The 16,008-nt window shown below is 39.8% G+C and overlaps 2 protein-coding genes across 2 annotated transcripts; one reads left to right on the top strand and one right to left on the bottom strand.

Moving 5' to 3' along the window:
- Window positions 1–528: 528 nt before the first annotated feature.
- ufsp2 (ufm1-specific peptidase 2) lies at window positions 529–4,424 on the bottom strand. The gene is made up of 12 exons (XM_040187073.2): window positions 4,306–4,424; window positions 4,021–4,111; window positions 3,342–3,525; window positions 3,183–3,249; window positions 2,548–2,702; window positions 2,221–2,413; window positions 1,877–2,023; window positions 1,595–1,759; window positions 1,384–1,508; window positions 1,232–1,308; window positions 975–1,099; window positions 529–872 (listed from the first exon to the last, which is right to left on the bottom strand). Exons 1-12 carry the CDS (start codon window positions 4,306–4,308, stop codon window positions 786–788), a joined length of 1,419 nt encoding a protein of 472 aa, XP_040043007.2. The 5' UTR covers window positions 4,309–4,424; the 3' UTR covers window positions 529–785.
- Window positions 4,425–8,516: 4,092 nt separating this feature from the next.
- On the top strand, window positions 8,517–15,876 carry gucy1a1 (guanylate cyclase 1 soluble subunit alpha 1). Its single transcript, XM_040187009.2, has 8 exons — window positions 8,517–8,992; window positions 9,202–9,257; window positions 9,734–9,822; window positions 9,929–10,644; window positions 11,664–12,149; window positions 13,477–13,620; window positions 14,180–14,334; window positions 14,577–15,876. The coding sequence occupies exons 1-8, from the start codon at window positions 8,753–8,755 to the stop codon at window positions 14,737–14,739; spliced, it is 2,049 nt and encodes a 682-aa protein (XP_040042943.2). The 5' UTR covers window positions 8,517–8,752; the 3' UTR covers window positions 14,740–15,876.
- Window positions 15,877–16,008: the final 132 nt, after the last annotated feature.

The raw sequence follows: 16,008 nt of genomic DNA, 5'->3' as shown, positions 1-16,008 counted from the left end.
AAATACTTAATATTTAATTTGAGAGATTTATGCGAGAAGAGAAAAGCTTTGCTTTGACTTTGACAACTGACTGGTTGTCAAAACTCAATTAGAAGGGAGTGATTTTTTTCCCATTTATCTGCTGTATCAGACGGGCCGTGCACACAAACATTTCTCAGAAAGGGACCAAAGCCCCTGGAGGTGCTTTAAATGTTTCCAGGGGAGAAATGAGGACTTCATTATAATTTATTCACCAGCATATATTTATCTATGTTTTGGGCTTTTTTTATTTGGTTGTCTGTAAAAAGGCTTCAACTAGTTATTTAAAATGTTTTTTGAATAAGTCTATTATATTGTTACCTAAGTCTAAGGAGAGGTCTACAAATGTCTTATTTCATTCAACCAACAGTCTAAAACCCAAAGACATTCCATCAAATTGGTCAAATCCTTCTAGATTAAGAGAACCCGTTCCCTTTTATTTAAATGGATGATGATTTTATAATAATTTAGGAGAGGTTTTAATAAGAAAGTAAATAAAACCAGGACAGATTAGTGCAGGGTTTATATATTTGTATGATGAGCTCCAGTAGACAACTGGTCATAGACAGAATAGAACAGAAAGTACAGTACATGGTGTGATCAATTTGTCTTTTCAAAAACAAATGACCTCCATCTCTTTCTGTGCCTTTGTTGCTTAGACAATGCTTTACGTAGCTCATGAGTCATTTTCTAGATTATTTTATAGGAATTACTCAAATTTGCAATTATTGAACGTTTTACAAACATCAGATGAAAGTTGTGAGAGGTCAGAAGACCTTTGGCCTCAGAGGAAGACACAGATTATAATAAGCAGTTTGATCCCAAAAATCTGCTCCTTTCCAGCCACACCAACCCTGGAAAAAGATAACATTTATCTCAATTCAACACATGTTGACACAACAAATGTGTACTTTACAGTGAGAAACGCAGGCAGTGTAGATGATTGTGACACTGACCTTGTCTGTGACGACCTGTAAGTCCTCCGCTCCCGTGTAATGTGGATCTAGGATGAGATAGCGGATCTGCCCGCTGGTCTCACTCCACGCCACACCTAGAATAGTGTGAGCCAGAACTCCACCTCCTGCAACACCAAAGCTGTGTTAGCGATACGGAACTAATATCGTAGATGCAATTACTTTTTTACGCGAAAGATTGTAAGTTGATTGAAAGTTGGAAAATGCTTGCTGTGAAACCCTTTGGACTTCCATCTTACCAATCATGATGGGGGTCCCTTCAGTAAGGAAGTGGTTGGCCAGTTCTCTGCCTTTTGATGCCAGCTCAGAGCCTTGACTAGAGCGAACAAGCATTTAACTTTAGATTACATCTTCAAAAAAGGTTGCTATCCATAGGAGTCTGAGAACACACCTCACAAACATGATCTTGGAAGTGACCCCAAGCAGCTGGTTCAGAACAGCCTGAACCTCAATGGATCCGATCCACTGGCGTGAACCCACGAAGGCTGCCTTTTTGTCTCCAACATCCACTAAAGCCTGCAAAGGGGAGAGCCCATTGGGAGTGGCCATTTCAACACGTCCATGCTATTGTGGTAGTCATATTTACAGGAGCACGACTGTACCTGTTGGGTCTCTTTGTGAGAGGGCACGGCCCGCTCTACGTAGCCCTGCTGCTGGAACCAGGAGCAGATTGTCTGGAGGGAGCGATAAGCACAGCCCCAGCCGTTGTCATCCGTGTGATCCTGCATGTAGTGGTGATAGCTGTAGGTTCCCTGGACCAAGTACACCTTGAGAACGCACACACGTCAGACAAGATTACAATTTCCAAGCACAGCGCGACACAATATCCTTCTTCAAAAGAGGAGATGGAGTGAGACAGCCTTTAATCCGGTGATAAAACGCACCTTTCCATTGTCCAGCGTGGGATGTGTGAGGACCAGATGAGGGTTTCGGAGGTAACCATCTTTGTAGGGCTCATTAGGAAAGTGGTAAGTATTGGCTCTTCTAAAATAGGGCCAGTCATCCGGTAGCTCGAACTGTTGATGTAGTTCCTGCACAGACATATTTTGTCCACAATAAAATGAAAAACAAATGTAAAAAATATATATTTCACGCTGTTATTATGCCAATGTTTCATGCAACAAGGATGAGTTGAATCCACTGTCTGTTGGATAAACAGTTGGACTTCCTGAACCCGAGGATTCTTCTGCTACTTCTGGCCTTTTTGTTTGGGAATTTAAAGACTTACCTTCCGCTGTGCCTCCAGTTGGCTGTCAGGCACTCCTGCAGGGTAAACCACGGTCACTAGCCCTTTTGGCTCTGGCAGGAGGAAGTGGAGCGGTTCAGGTACCAGCAGCGTGGTCCCCTTTGTGTGTTGCAAGGTTACTTTCTCCATCTCACACAGCTGATGAGTCAGCGCCTTCAACAGGCGCTCAAAGGCACTGCAACGCCAGGAGAAAAATCCTTCAAAATTAGCAGAATTATTCATGGTGGTGAGAATAAGTTTACTCAAACCAATACAGCAAAGTTATGTAGCTTTATGAGTAATATAGCCTATTATCAAGGTGAGACATACTCTTTGATTGTTTCATTAACGGTGGTACGGACGACGCAGTCCACAGGGAAAGTTGTAGACAGGAAGTGGGATTTCTGGACGGTTCTGCTGAGGATCGGGGCTGAAAGAGGGCCCGTCTTTGTCGCCTCCATCATCAGGCGAAGGTTAATCACACTCTGAATAACAAAGGTGAATTTACATTCAAGCACAGGCACACAGACACCATCCGGTCAATAAGGAATTGGTCGAACCTTCTTAGGTTTAATTCATTGATTGGTTCTGTAATTCATTTAGAAAAAAATCTTAAATAATAACTGGTTCTACTTCTCATGAGTATTTGCTGTTTTTTCTTTCACTTCTGGGTTTGGGACTATTGGTCAGACAATACAAGACATCTGAAGTAATCATTTGAAAAACTGCACCCTGATTGGAGGCAACCAGATGGAAGATTTGAATGACTATATATTTAATTCGCAGTGAAGGCCAACTCTGCTGATGAACAACATCAGGCAGGCGCTGAATATGATTCGTTGATTGTACTTACGTCCAATAGCGTAATTGTACTACGGTGTCGAGGGAGATACTTAGGTTAGGGGACTACCTTTGGTCCAGTACCTTTTGCAAAATACACCTCAATAAACATAAAGTGTACGTACTGCTGCTGAACTTTTTTTGCTTTTCTTTTTTGCAGATCTCAAGCCAGCTGGATCTTGTTCATCTGACCTGGAATACAAAAAAAAAAATCATTCAGACCAAGTAACAAAGAGTTGATGGTTTTATACAAAAAATACAACATTTCAAAAAAGTGGACTTACTGAATCCATTTAAGTATATCATCACATGGTGCGTTTGGAGTTATTTCTTGAGGTGTTATGCAGACATCTTTGTTTGGCCAAATAATAACAGGACTGTCACAGACTGTTAGAACACAGGATTCAGATTTGACCTGAGATTTAAGCGTCTCAAATGTTCTTGAGATGACTTTGAGCATGTGCCGTGCTGAAAGAAGACGGACAGAGAATATTAGTTCATTGCCATTGCTGCATTATATTGCATTGTTCTGCCACGAGTTATTCATGCATTTGATCTTTTAGTCAATGTGAAGACAACTAATACATATATTTTATGTGACACTGTACGTTATGAACAAGGATTAATCTTAGCACAACTTGAATAACACCAAAAGCATTTTTTGACCCATTTCTTCCATACAAGCTTCTTTCCACAGGTTCTGTCAACACCTTTTTGCTTAAAATAAATACTGGTCACTGAGGACACCAAAGTCAAGCTGGTTTTAGGAAAGTTACATATTGGGTTTGTAGATGATTTTCTTGGATAGCATTTATTGTTGGTAAGACATGTGTATCCTAAAGCATGCAAGAGGGACACAGCAGGGAGGCACTATAGGACCCGAAATCATGCTAGTTCTACTTAAACGGCTCAATAACTTGATTATTAAAATATCTAGTAGCATTAAAATGTCTATGAACGTACCATCTGTGCTTACTAAGTGACATTTGAACTCCAGCGGCCCTCTGACACGAAGGATGGTCCCTCTGTCGGAAGACAGTGAGTCCGAAACAACCTGTGATGACGCAAGACAAGTAACGTTACCTTAAACAACCTGAGCGAACCTAGCAGTATTTACATTACATTACATGCCATTTAGCTGACGCTTTTATCCAACACGTTTATGTAGACAGCCGCCCTCAGCTGTGAGTAATCTGGTACAACGTGAAGCTGAACAGAAAGGGATTTAATGTATCAGTCGTTAGTTACCATAGTGGAGTCCAGTAATACTAAGCTAACGTTAGCTGTTGTCGCAGGAGGCTGACATGTCAGTTACAGTCTGGTCAACGTGTCTCTGGCTGCTGCATTCTATTGGACCACGATGGCCCCGCCCATTTATGTTGCATTCGCGGTAGCTCGTAATTTGTACTTTTACTGATTACACTCTGGTGGTCATCGTTTTTTAAATACTTAGTTCAATTTTATTTATTTTTTTACCATTCTGTGCTTTTGCTACTAATTATTGTGTCATTGTAGTTTTGATGTGTAACAATCATAATAACACTAATAAAGGTCGGTCTATTGGTGCTGTATCTTCAAAAATTCGCCAGACATTTAAACTCACTCACATGACTGCTCTATAAAAATTTCCATTAGCGGTAATATTTGTACACGTATATCTCAAAGCTGGTTCTGCTCTGCTAGGATCGAGTGAGGCATATTATATCTGATCATTCCAGCATCAATGCCTGTCTCACCCGACTTGAAAACAAGCGTCAACATTCTTATATTATTGTTATCCCATTTATATGGATAAATTAACTTTGTTTAATACTTGGATAAATAATGAAAGGACTATAACGGTAAGAAGTAACATAACATACAAAAAACCCTGTTTCTAAGTGCCTGTTTGCTTCAGGCTATTACATGGCAGCCATGCGTGATAGGCCAGGCAGTGTGAGTGGACTCTGGGTTAGAGATGCTGTAGCTCTTACGGATGTCAAAGTGGGAGCTTTACAAAAATAACGGTTGCAGCAAAACCTCTCCACCAAAACTCATTGACCTTAACAACTGAAAAAAAATAATGATCATGAGACGCTGTACTTGTAGACAAAACAAATACCAGTACATGATGAACTGATTTGCACCAAGCAAAGGACAAGGTTGTGAATAATAGTTATGGACGAACTTCATGGACATCTGCTGAAACATTTTCAAAGCCCTGCTACCATCTATATGTAAATAAAATAAGTTATATATCACCATTTGTCTTTATTACAAAGTCAAATGAAGCACATTGCCAAATGCAGATCTGAAATTCAGGTAACTTTTAGGTCACTTATGTTTGGTTCTGACGTTGCTTCTGTGACTTCTGTATAAAATAATCAGTGGTTTGTTGGGAGAACCGGGAGCATCTCACACATGCATTTAAAATCAATCTTCTGCATGTAGCAGATTGTAAGTACAATTTGAATAAACACACTTTACAGGTCCAGTGCACACGGCTTGATTGTATTAGCACTTGACCATACAGACAAAATTGCCTCTTTGTGAAGTAAGTTCATTTTAAAAATAATGTTGGGAAAAAAAAAGAAAACATTAGTTTGTGTTGTGTGCCCATTAGTTTGGTGGACCAGTCTGACCCATATCACCTAAAAAGGTCCACTGGTGAATCTACCAGTGTACAAATGCAACATTACAAAAGGTTTACTGTGAGTATCTCTTAAAAGGCTTTATGTTCCCAAATGTTGCAATCGGACTCAATAAATCTTTTCTTCTTGTTAAACTAAGTGCAGATTGAGTATATACATTGTAACTGTCTGACTTCAACGCTGTTGAGTGTGTGTGGTTTTAGAGCTCTGTGCTTGATTTGTGATGAGATTAGCTATCTCTCTGTACTTATCATTAACGGAGCACTGGGGTCCTTGTGTATGAGAAGGAATAAATGACAGACACTGTAGAAATTCACATTATAAATGTACATTCATTATATGGACATAAGCATTTAGGTTTGGAGTACTTTGCTAATGGATTGGACTCATGACTTTAAAATTGTTTTTAGTTGTTTCATTCAAAAACAAAAAATAAAAGTCAGCTTTTAGGGGGAGAGAGAGAAAGAGAGAGAAGACAGAATTTTAAAAAGTGTTCATTAACAATAATAACAATATTACTAATGCCTCTTGCAACATAACTATGTTGATTACTTAAAAAGAGCATGATAAATGATCTAGATAACTAATTGTAAAATGTGGAAAAGCCTCAAATCATTAAACCTCAATCATCATTAAGGACTCACCCAGAAATGACAGAAAGAAGAAAAAAGCTCTTCAACACTGTTCATGCGACTTCTTGCTTGCTCTCCATTCGACCTACATTTAATTATTGTTCTTACCTAAATTATGCAATAAACTTAATTTACAAGAATTAGGAATATACAATTAATGAGCTCTTTACTAATGAGCCCAATGTATTTTAAAATTGATATCCACATAATTTTTTTTTCTATTAACCACACTTACAATATTTACTATGATGTGCAATGTTGGAGTCGGACGACATTAACTTTGTGTCAAATTTGCGCATTGTAAAAAAACAGAATCACAACTAAACTGGCTGCACTTAACGGCAGTTAGTAGACACAAAGAAATCATCCTGAAGCATCCTTCAAAGTTATCAAGTCATAGTTTGATACCGCTTAAGATTTTGATTTACATGACTAAAGTATATAATAAGATTGATGAATACATCAAAAGATCATGTATTTGTCTCTTATAAGCAAGATTTGGGCTATTAGAAAAAATTGCTAACTACGGTGTGACACAATGTGAACTGCACTCATAAAACATGTAAATACATCGAGGCGGGTTATTGAAAAATACAGCAGAGAACGTTACATGCAGGCAGGCCTTAAGTCGCTCTGAAGTAAGATGGGCAGGAGGAGTCTGATTCGATTCCATTTCCTGAAATGTATGTATAAATGTATCTCTTAAATTGTAACTAATTGAATCTTGCTTGATTTCTGAATAAGCATATTCAACCAAGATACTACACATGTTTTAAGTGACTCAAGTTTCACAATTAGCTGATTTATGCTGAATAAAACCATAATACATTTGAGCATTAAAATAAAATGAAACAGAAGAAAACACTCAAGGATAAACCATGATTCATTTTTGTATTTATACAGTTTTACTCAACAAATACATGAAAATTGATGTACAATAAAGAAATGGAAGACTTAACCCAGTCATATTTCTGTCAGCGGTTGGCCGTTTGCCTAAAGCTTCCTTAAACAGAATGACCACTTAAATTGTCTCTGATAAAATAACTTGCACATCTCAAAATGGGCAGTTTAAGGAATTGCATTTAGGGTGGCCACCTCAGAGCCTAATGAAAGGATTCCATCGACAATAAACTTTTTGTTGTCATGTGGTAAAACGTCCCGCATGGACCTTGTTGTCAGCATGCTGAGTTATTCTGCAAGAAATGACAAAACTCCCTATGACTAAATGCTTTTTTCAGACCAAACAAGGCCAACAAGCAGTGCTCCAGCCTCATCATGGCCAGTGAAAACTATTCATGACATGACTTTTATAAATTATCCTGTACTGTAGTCTATAATAATAATCACTAAACCATTTCCTTAAAGGTCCTGAAGCAAACAAATTGACCCCTCTTCATATCAGACATAAATTAGTAGTTTGACAGATAATGACTCAACAGATATCAGTCATTGGGACTTTTGTTAAAAAGCATGCCTTTCCCATGATGTGGCCTAAACTCTCAAAGACCTGTAAACACATTGCGATGGTAAAGATGGTGGAGATCCCCCTTAAGGTTATTTTAAAAGAAGTTGCCACAATTAGCTGGTCCATCTAATTTGAGAGGTCATCTTGGAGAAAGTGTTGAAAAAATTAATTGACAATAAAATGGTTAGTTAGAGTCCTAAAGCAATAATGTTGTTAGTGAAAATGAATAGCAAACGTTTTGTGGGGGGTTGAAACATCAGCCAAATCGTCAATTTACAGGTATTTCACATTGAAAATACAGCAGGAAAGTTGTAATTTACAGACATGAGTGTGCGTGAGTGTGTGTTTGTGGTTGCTTGTAAGAGAGGGCCGAGATAAAGTAGCCACACTATATCATTTAAATGATCAGATAATATCATGTAAAATAAAAAAGATTTACTGAACAATCCTGTAGAACTGTGGGGAGAACCGTATCTCCATAAAATCCACGAACAAAGCACCAAGCAGCAAACTAACACGCACTTTATGGCCCCATGAGAATATAATGCGTCTTTGTTTATGAGAGGACCAGTCTGGTACAATGGGATATAAAGCAATGGCCTAAAATGAACAACACAAAGTCCAACGCACGCAAGGAGTCTCTTGAAAATAAGTTCTTATTGCTGATAGGTTGCTCGGCTGAACCAGCCCCGATGTGCGCGTGGATTGGCCTGCTGCTCCTTTCCCCCCATTGGCTTTTGGCGATGATAATTCGCTGCCATCACATGCCCGTGCAGATTTCAATGAATTTTGTATGCGCTCTCTGGCTCTGGTGCGCCGATCGTTGGAGTCAGCGGGTGTCGCGGAGAAGAAACGCATCTTGGATGAGCTCACCAGATGATGGAATTTCTCCCGGAGACCGCAGCCTGTCTTCCTCCTCCCGCGATTAGATAAGAAGAGTAGTAGCACAGACAATCGGGCAGGGGAGGATGTTCTGCGCGAAGCTGAAAGAGCTGAAGATATCTGGAGAGTGTCCGTTCTCCGGCAGCGCCAAAAACAACGAGCTCGGGGACTTTGAGGAGCGCTCACCTGCCGCCGCGGACGTGCTGCCGATTTCTAAGGACGTGCACGGAGAGATAGGCGAGGACCTGCCTCAGCAGAAGACGAGCAGAGCCAAAGTTAACCTGCACACACTTGGCGAAAGCATCCGAAAATTGGCATGTCCCGAGGTGAGTTTAATACAACGATATTCAAACCCTGCAATAACTATGTGTTTCACATATAATAATGAAATGCTTGACCGCGGTCGTGTGTTCGTTGCGCGTCCGCCTCAACGCACAAGCATCATTACGGAGATCTCAATATTGCTGCTTTTAACAAACAGTATTGTTTTCTGCCAGACGATGAGCTTTAACTCGCTGAACACTTTGTCATACAGTTCCAAAGGCTGCACACTGCCCTCCACCGAATGATGAAACTACCAGATCAAACCAGGTAACGCATGGGATTTAAATACAGCTGCCACCATAATTACACTCCTGCACCCAGACCGCTTTCATTACTACTGCTGCTGCAGATATTAGTAAAAAAAAAGATTATTTTTTCCTGTGTTTCCATCAGTATCTGTTCTAAATGTATTGTGACTAACCATACGGTGTACTGCATGCTGCCATGGATACAGAGATTGCCTCACAAATCTGCTGAAAAACACACTATTATCAAAAATGACAAACAGATCATTGCATGTCAAACATTGAGCTGATTGCAGATTCTAAAATGAGATAAATTGCAGCTCTTTCATTTGTTCATATGGGCTGTTGTTCAGACCAATACAACATTAAAAGGCTGGAGCTTTGCTTAGAAAATGTTTGACCTGTTATCTGATTGGGGAAATTATAGGTAGTTAAGTCAGATATTATGAACACGTGGGGAGTGATTTGTATGTCTGACCTGATATTTGTTTTGCGCAGTCCCATAATTTGTGGTACAGACCATCACAGTTGCACGGATGATCCACAACATTTGGTGGAAATGATGAACATTTATTCAACCAAAACAGGTATTTTTGCAACTAATTAGTGTCATTTTTATTTTAAATTCTGAATTGAAAATTCAGGATTTGCGGGTTTCACAACGTCAACTGCTTCCTTTCATTTGTCTGACAGCGATCAAGATGGAAGCATTGAAAGTTGCTCTTGGCGAGGAGCTGTTCAACATGTGCTATGAGGAGGACGGACACATTTTGACGGTGGTGGGGGGAGCTCTCCACGACTTCCTCAACAGCTTCAACGTCTTGTTGAAACAGAGCAGCGCGCCGCCCAACCCGGACAGAGACAGTTGTGTAAACCAACCTTCTGTGCTGTGCTTAGACAAGGATGCAGGTCTGCTTACTGTCTATTTCTTCAACCCCCACCCGACCACTGAGCTCTTCTTCCCTGGAGTCATCAAAGCTGCTGCCCGCCTGCTGTATCACACCACTGTGGATGTGTTGATGGACCCCGCCGGTGCTAAAGACAGCATCTTGCAATCCAGCCCACAGCCCAGGCTTCTGTACACAGTTGCGGTTAAGGATGCTAAAAATCTGAGTCCCAGTCCGCTGCGGGCTATCTCAGCTGGGACCCTTCCTACGTCTCTGTTCTCCACCATCTTCCCTTTCCATCTGATCCTGGACCAGGACTTGGTTCTGGTGCAAATGGGACACGGGCTTAGGAAGAGACTGCTCAGGAAGGATTCACTGAGGAGGTCCTCTACCTTCCAAGAACAATTCTCTATTGTGTATCCCCAGATCAAATGTACCTTTCCAGGTATTCTGACCATGCTAAACACACAATTTATTATTCGGATCAAGCACGGAGTTTCTATCGCAGATAACACAGGCAAGGTATGTTAAATGACTGGAAGATATAACTTAAAAAAAGATGTCACTGACTAATGAGGTGAAAAATGTCCTCTGGCCATTGTCTTGGTAAAAAAAGAGAGAAAAAAGTATTCTATTTATAAGCAGCAGCCTATTAGTGTTGTACTTGGGTGCACTTGGCCTGAGGTAGAGATCAACATTATACCCCCAACCGAGATCAGAAGCAAATGTCAAACCATTTCATCCATCAAAGGCAAAGCCATGCTCATGCTCTTTGTGTGGGGGGTGCACAGCAATAGGTTGTCATGATGAGAAAAAATATATATTGGGGAGTAAACATGGCAGCGGTATAATAACATTTAGCCACTTACTATAACAATAGTCTTCCAGCGGTAGATTTACCAAGAGTGCAATAAAAAACAGGTAAGCATCAGCAAGCCTCAAGCTCCTGCATCCGGGCTTCACAATGTACTTTTCTCAGTACTCACAAACTCGACTGACTGACTTAAATTAAAGTTCAACATTAATTATGTGACAAATATCAAATTGCCCCAGCTAGAGTGTATCTTTTTAACGGTTTAAGTGACGGGTCTAAAAAATTGCTGATCATTTGCAGTAAATGTAATAACTGATTGAATGATATGATATGATATAATCAGCTTCTATGATATAATCTTTGGTTTCAATACTTAATCCATAAATACTTTTAATTACTCCATAATGAATGAGTACTGGAGGAAATAAACTCATGATAGCCCTAGATGGAAGATCCGGAGATGTCTGTACCAAATTGCTAAAAAGTCGTCAAATTATTTAACTTTAAACCACAAATGTCACCTAATGATGACCCCTAAAGAAAACACCAGGGGATCCCCGAAAGTTTCGTCCTACGGGAGTCATGAATGTCTGTTCCAAGTTCCAAAAGTTACTGTCCAATATTTCAACTCGTTGAAGTTAGATATACCTTCATCCTATGGAAGGTAAATAAACTTTCTGACCGTGTAAAAAATAAGCACGACTCATCATTTGATCTTGTGTTTCAGCTCATGGACCTCAAAGGTCAGATGATCTATGTTCCAGAGTCCAACGTCATCTTGTTCTTGGGCTCGCCCTGCGTGGACAAGCTGGAGGAGCTGACAGGCCGCGGCCTCTACCTGTCGGACATCCCCATCCACAACGCCCTGCGCGACGTAGTGCTGGTGGGTGAACAGGCCAAAGCCCAGGACGGTTTGAAGAAGCGCCTGGGGAAGGCCAAGGCCGCCTTGGAGCACGCTCACCGGGCTCTGGAGGAGGAGAAGAAGAAGACGGTGGACCTCCTCTTCTCCATCTTCCCCGGCACCGTGGCGCAGCAGCTGTGGCAGGGCCAAACGGTGCAGGCCAAGAAGTTTCGCCAGGTCACAATGCTCTTCTCTGACATTGTGGGTTTCACGGCCGTTTGCTCGCGATGTACGCCGATGCAAGTGATTACCATGCTTAGTGAGTTGTACACCATGTTCGACCACGAGTGTGGAGAGCTTGATGTTTACAAGGTAAGTTTGTGGATACTGCTGTGCATTATTTTCCTGAGCTGATGACCAAGTGAACGCTTTCGCCCATGTTCATTTGATTTTTAATCTATTTCAACTGTTGTGCTGAGAATGTGTGAGACGTTTCAGAAGTTGCCGCCAATACCACATTGATATTACATACCTTTATAAATAATATTTTCTGCTAAATCAATTTCCTAGGTAACCTGTAGCCAGTATATCTTTAAAAATCACATTTCAGATTCGATTCAGTAATTAACAGTCAACAGTCCATTGTATTCTTTGTAAATGTATCCCCCTTAAAAGCTTCTCTAATGCCGTCACTGCACTTCCAGGTGCAGAATGTAATTGCGGTGGAGGATGAAAATAAAATATTGTGAATTTTCATAAAAATGATCAGAATCAGCCTAAAAAGGTATAAAGGAGCATTATGACGGAGACAACCCCAGTGTCTTAATGTTAAAGCTGACCCTGCCTACAGCTCATTAAAAACTAAACAAATAAAGGTTGTTAACGTTAGGGCAACTGCAGCTGTGTCCAAAACCTAAATCAAAAACTTAGGAATTCAAAAACTACAGCAGCTCACTGATTTAAAAAATAAACATTTATGTCTTTCAACAAATACATAATTGAATAATTAGGTTTACCTCCGTCATTTAATGAAAAATAAATAAATAATGATACACTATTCCTGAACGGGTTAGAAAAAAACAGTCTAAAGCTCAAACCTACTACTCTGGTGTCTGCCAAAGGCTGCTAATCTACAGGGAGGTTGGATAATGTAATCAAAGTGTCACGGAAGCATAACAGAGAGAGCAGCATGTTTGACAAATATCTCATAAAACGCTAGGAAGTCAGAGGTTCCTTTAGGACCCTGTTTCCACTCCTCGTGTATTGGCCTAAAAATAGTCTCACTTTGTATCAGTCACATAGCTGCTGAGTGCTCTCTGGTCCAGATTTACAGTTACAAAGTAGAAGAAGACGAACACCCTTTTGGACTTTTTAATATGGCCAGGGATGGAGTATTATTGCAATTTAAGTTTTATCACTCTTCCGTTTTTAGCCCTTTGTCTTATGCTGCACAATGTTAAGCAAGTCACATTGTGGAGAGATTTGATGAATGTCTTCTTCGCTTTAGCTCATTTGGCTCAATGTTTATTGTGTTCACGGCAAAGTAGATTTTTGATCAAGCTTCTACTCTAAGGACTAGAGCGTAGATCCACCGATAAGGAAGGAGGGTACGAGGGGGTACACACAGCTTCTGAACTCTTCCTCTCGGCCTCAGTTGCTAGGTGAGAAATAATCTTTGATGATCATCGACTGTATTCAGGTGGAGACCATCGGTGATGCATACTGTGTAGCTGGTGGCCTACACAAGGAGAGCGAGACTCACGCTGTGCAAATTGCACTCATGGCCTTAAAGATGATGGAGCTTTCAGACGAAGTTATGACACCTACTGGAGAACAAATACAGGTATGGGTCAGGAATTGTTTGCATAATGGTAACTTATCAACTGTATCTCCAGAGAGTTTTATTAAGTTTAAAAGGAAAAACATTCTATTTTATTACAGATATATATTACAAATTCCTTATGTAAAAAACTCATACAAAAAGTGACAACTTAGTTTTCCCATTTGATGTGTAGTCATATATCCGTGCCTTGTCTCTCGTTTAGATGTTGTAAATGCATGTATGCTATTGCTATGCTGGTATTTTTATTTGTTTACCTAAAATAATTTACATTTTTTTAAAGATATCAGTTCTCGAAAAAAAAACTTTGTAAACTCATCTTCATTTAAAGAAACCTCTGTTATATTTGGCACACAAATTGATTATTTCTTGCGTGCAGAATTTAGGCTATAACGAGTATTTGCCTTCAGTAGAAACGTAACTAATACAGGATCTTTATTAGTGCCAGTACCGAAACTAGTCAAATATTGTTAAAAAGGGGAGTGAAAGGCTCCCACTCAAATTGCCCTATTGATGAATGAAAGAGAAGCTGAACCATGTTGAATGATCCATTTTGCCCCAGATGCGTATTGGCCTCCACACTGGTTCTGTACTGGCTGGTGTGGTTGGGGTGAGGATGCCTCGCTACTGTCTTTTTGGGAACAACGTCTCACTGGCCAACAAGTTTGAATCCTGCAGCCTGCCGAGTAAAATCAACATCAGCCCAACGACCCACAGGTGAAGTAACACAGCCGATCCAGGTTACAAACTCCAGGTTGCCTCAAGACACAAAAAAACAAGTGGATGTCGGATTTAAATGAGCCAACGCTGTGTTATATCTTTTGCTTCCAGAAGTAAATGGTAGACAACAACGCCAGAATCCTAACTTTTAGAACAGCTCTGTCTTTCCTCTCGTCTCAAAAAATGTGGCACATTGTTTTCAGAGTGATGTTTTATTTTTTGTGCTCTTTGTGTCCCAGATTGCTAAAGGATCGGCCGGAGTTTGTCTTTGTCCCCAGGAGCAGACAAGACCTTCCGGCCAACTTCCCAGAAGACGTCCCTGGTGTTTGTTACTTTTTGGAGGCGCCCTTCAAAACCGACGCTGAGAGGAAGTCGAGCAGCTGCACAGCCCCAAACCGTTAAATATAACAATATGTAAACGTATCCAGTGAACACAGTGCAAACTCCTTGTATGTTTTGGTTGAGGTTGTTTAGATATTGATGATATTGTCAAGCCTATAAGTCTTACTCTTGCAGCTGCTTAATTACAGACGTGTCAGTTTGCTGTCAAACATGCGTCTTGTTTCTGTACAATTATCCATTTGTACAGTTGTAGCACAGGGAACTACTCACTCCCTTCATTCTTCTTCCAGAAACAGTAATCTCTGAAAATAGATATGATGTAAAAAAGTGTCTTTATTTGACTGATTTGTCCACTTTCAAATGTAAAATGTACAACATGCTAAATGTGGCCTAAGAGGGCATACCATTTTTCATGACAAGTCAGTTGATGCATCTGAATCGCTGTAAACAATTAAATATGTTGTTTAATATAATGAAGAAATACCATTTTGTATGTTGATTCTCAAAGGGATGTTGTCCAATCAAGCTTGTTTTCTTTAAATATTGTACTGGCATACTTGTCCATTCACATTTATCCAGTCCCTCTTAAATTCTTTTGGGCTGTTTGTACAGCAGAAGAAAAAAGAAACCACAATTAAAACTCGGCGGCTTTGTGTGTTTCGGTGGAAAATCAGATTAGGAAACACTGAAGCAAATGATAAAGTTAGTCAAAGATTGAGGAGATTTCCAGCCTTCTTAAACTGAGATTCACTCCTCTAATCAAATGAAGTGATGCAGAAATTATTTAGGTGCCTTACGGGATTAAATAGGCAGGATCACAGTTGTTTCATGTTAGTTCTACCTGTTTTTTTTTAATGTGGTTCTATATACATTTTCTTGTCAATTTATTCCACAAGATTGGGGCTGAGACTCCATATATATTTATAATAACATGTCACAGAGACTTCCATTTATTAGACATAGTATATTTAAAGATCGCATTTTCCTAAGTAAAATATATGCATTTTTAAAAACGTTTTAATGTTTTAATGTTTATACTGTATTACACTGAGCTCATGGCACTCATTTCCTCTTCAGCAAGAACAGTACATAACCAGAATAAAATGAATGTTCTATTATCCCTTAATATGATGTGCTTGAATAAATATTGTAATGTAATGTGAAAGGGCAATAAATATTGTTGTGAACAGACTCAAGCGACCCTTCAGCGTTCAAAATATGTTAATATGTAACAAAAGATTGCATTGATATTTTCACATTCCTTTGGCACTTTTATTTTATGCTGCTCTATACAATTCAGGGACAATACAAAGCAGCTGTACTGTTGTT

This window comes from Gasterosteus aculeatus, chromosome 9 (assembly GCF_964276395.1).
Source record: "Gasterosteus aculeatus chromosome 9, fGasAcu3.hap1.1, whole genome shotgun sequence".
Taxonomy (NCBI): domain Eukaryota; kingdom Metazoa; phylum Chordata; class Actinopteri; order Perciformes; family Gasterosteidae; genus Gasterosteus; species Gasterosteus aculeatus.
Note: the sequence above shows the minus strand (reverse complement) of the source record. Positions and strands in the feature narration are given on the sequence as shown.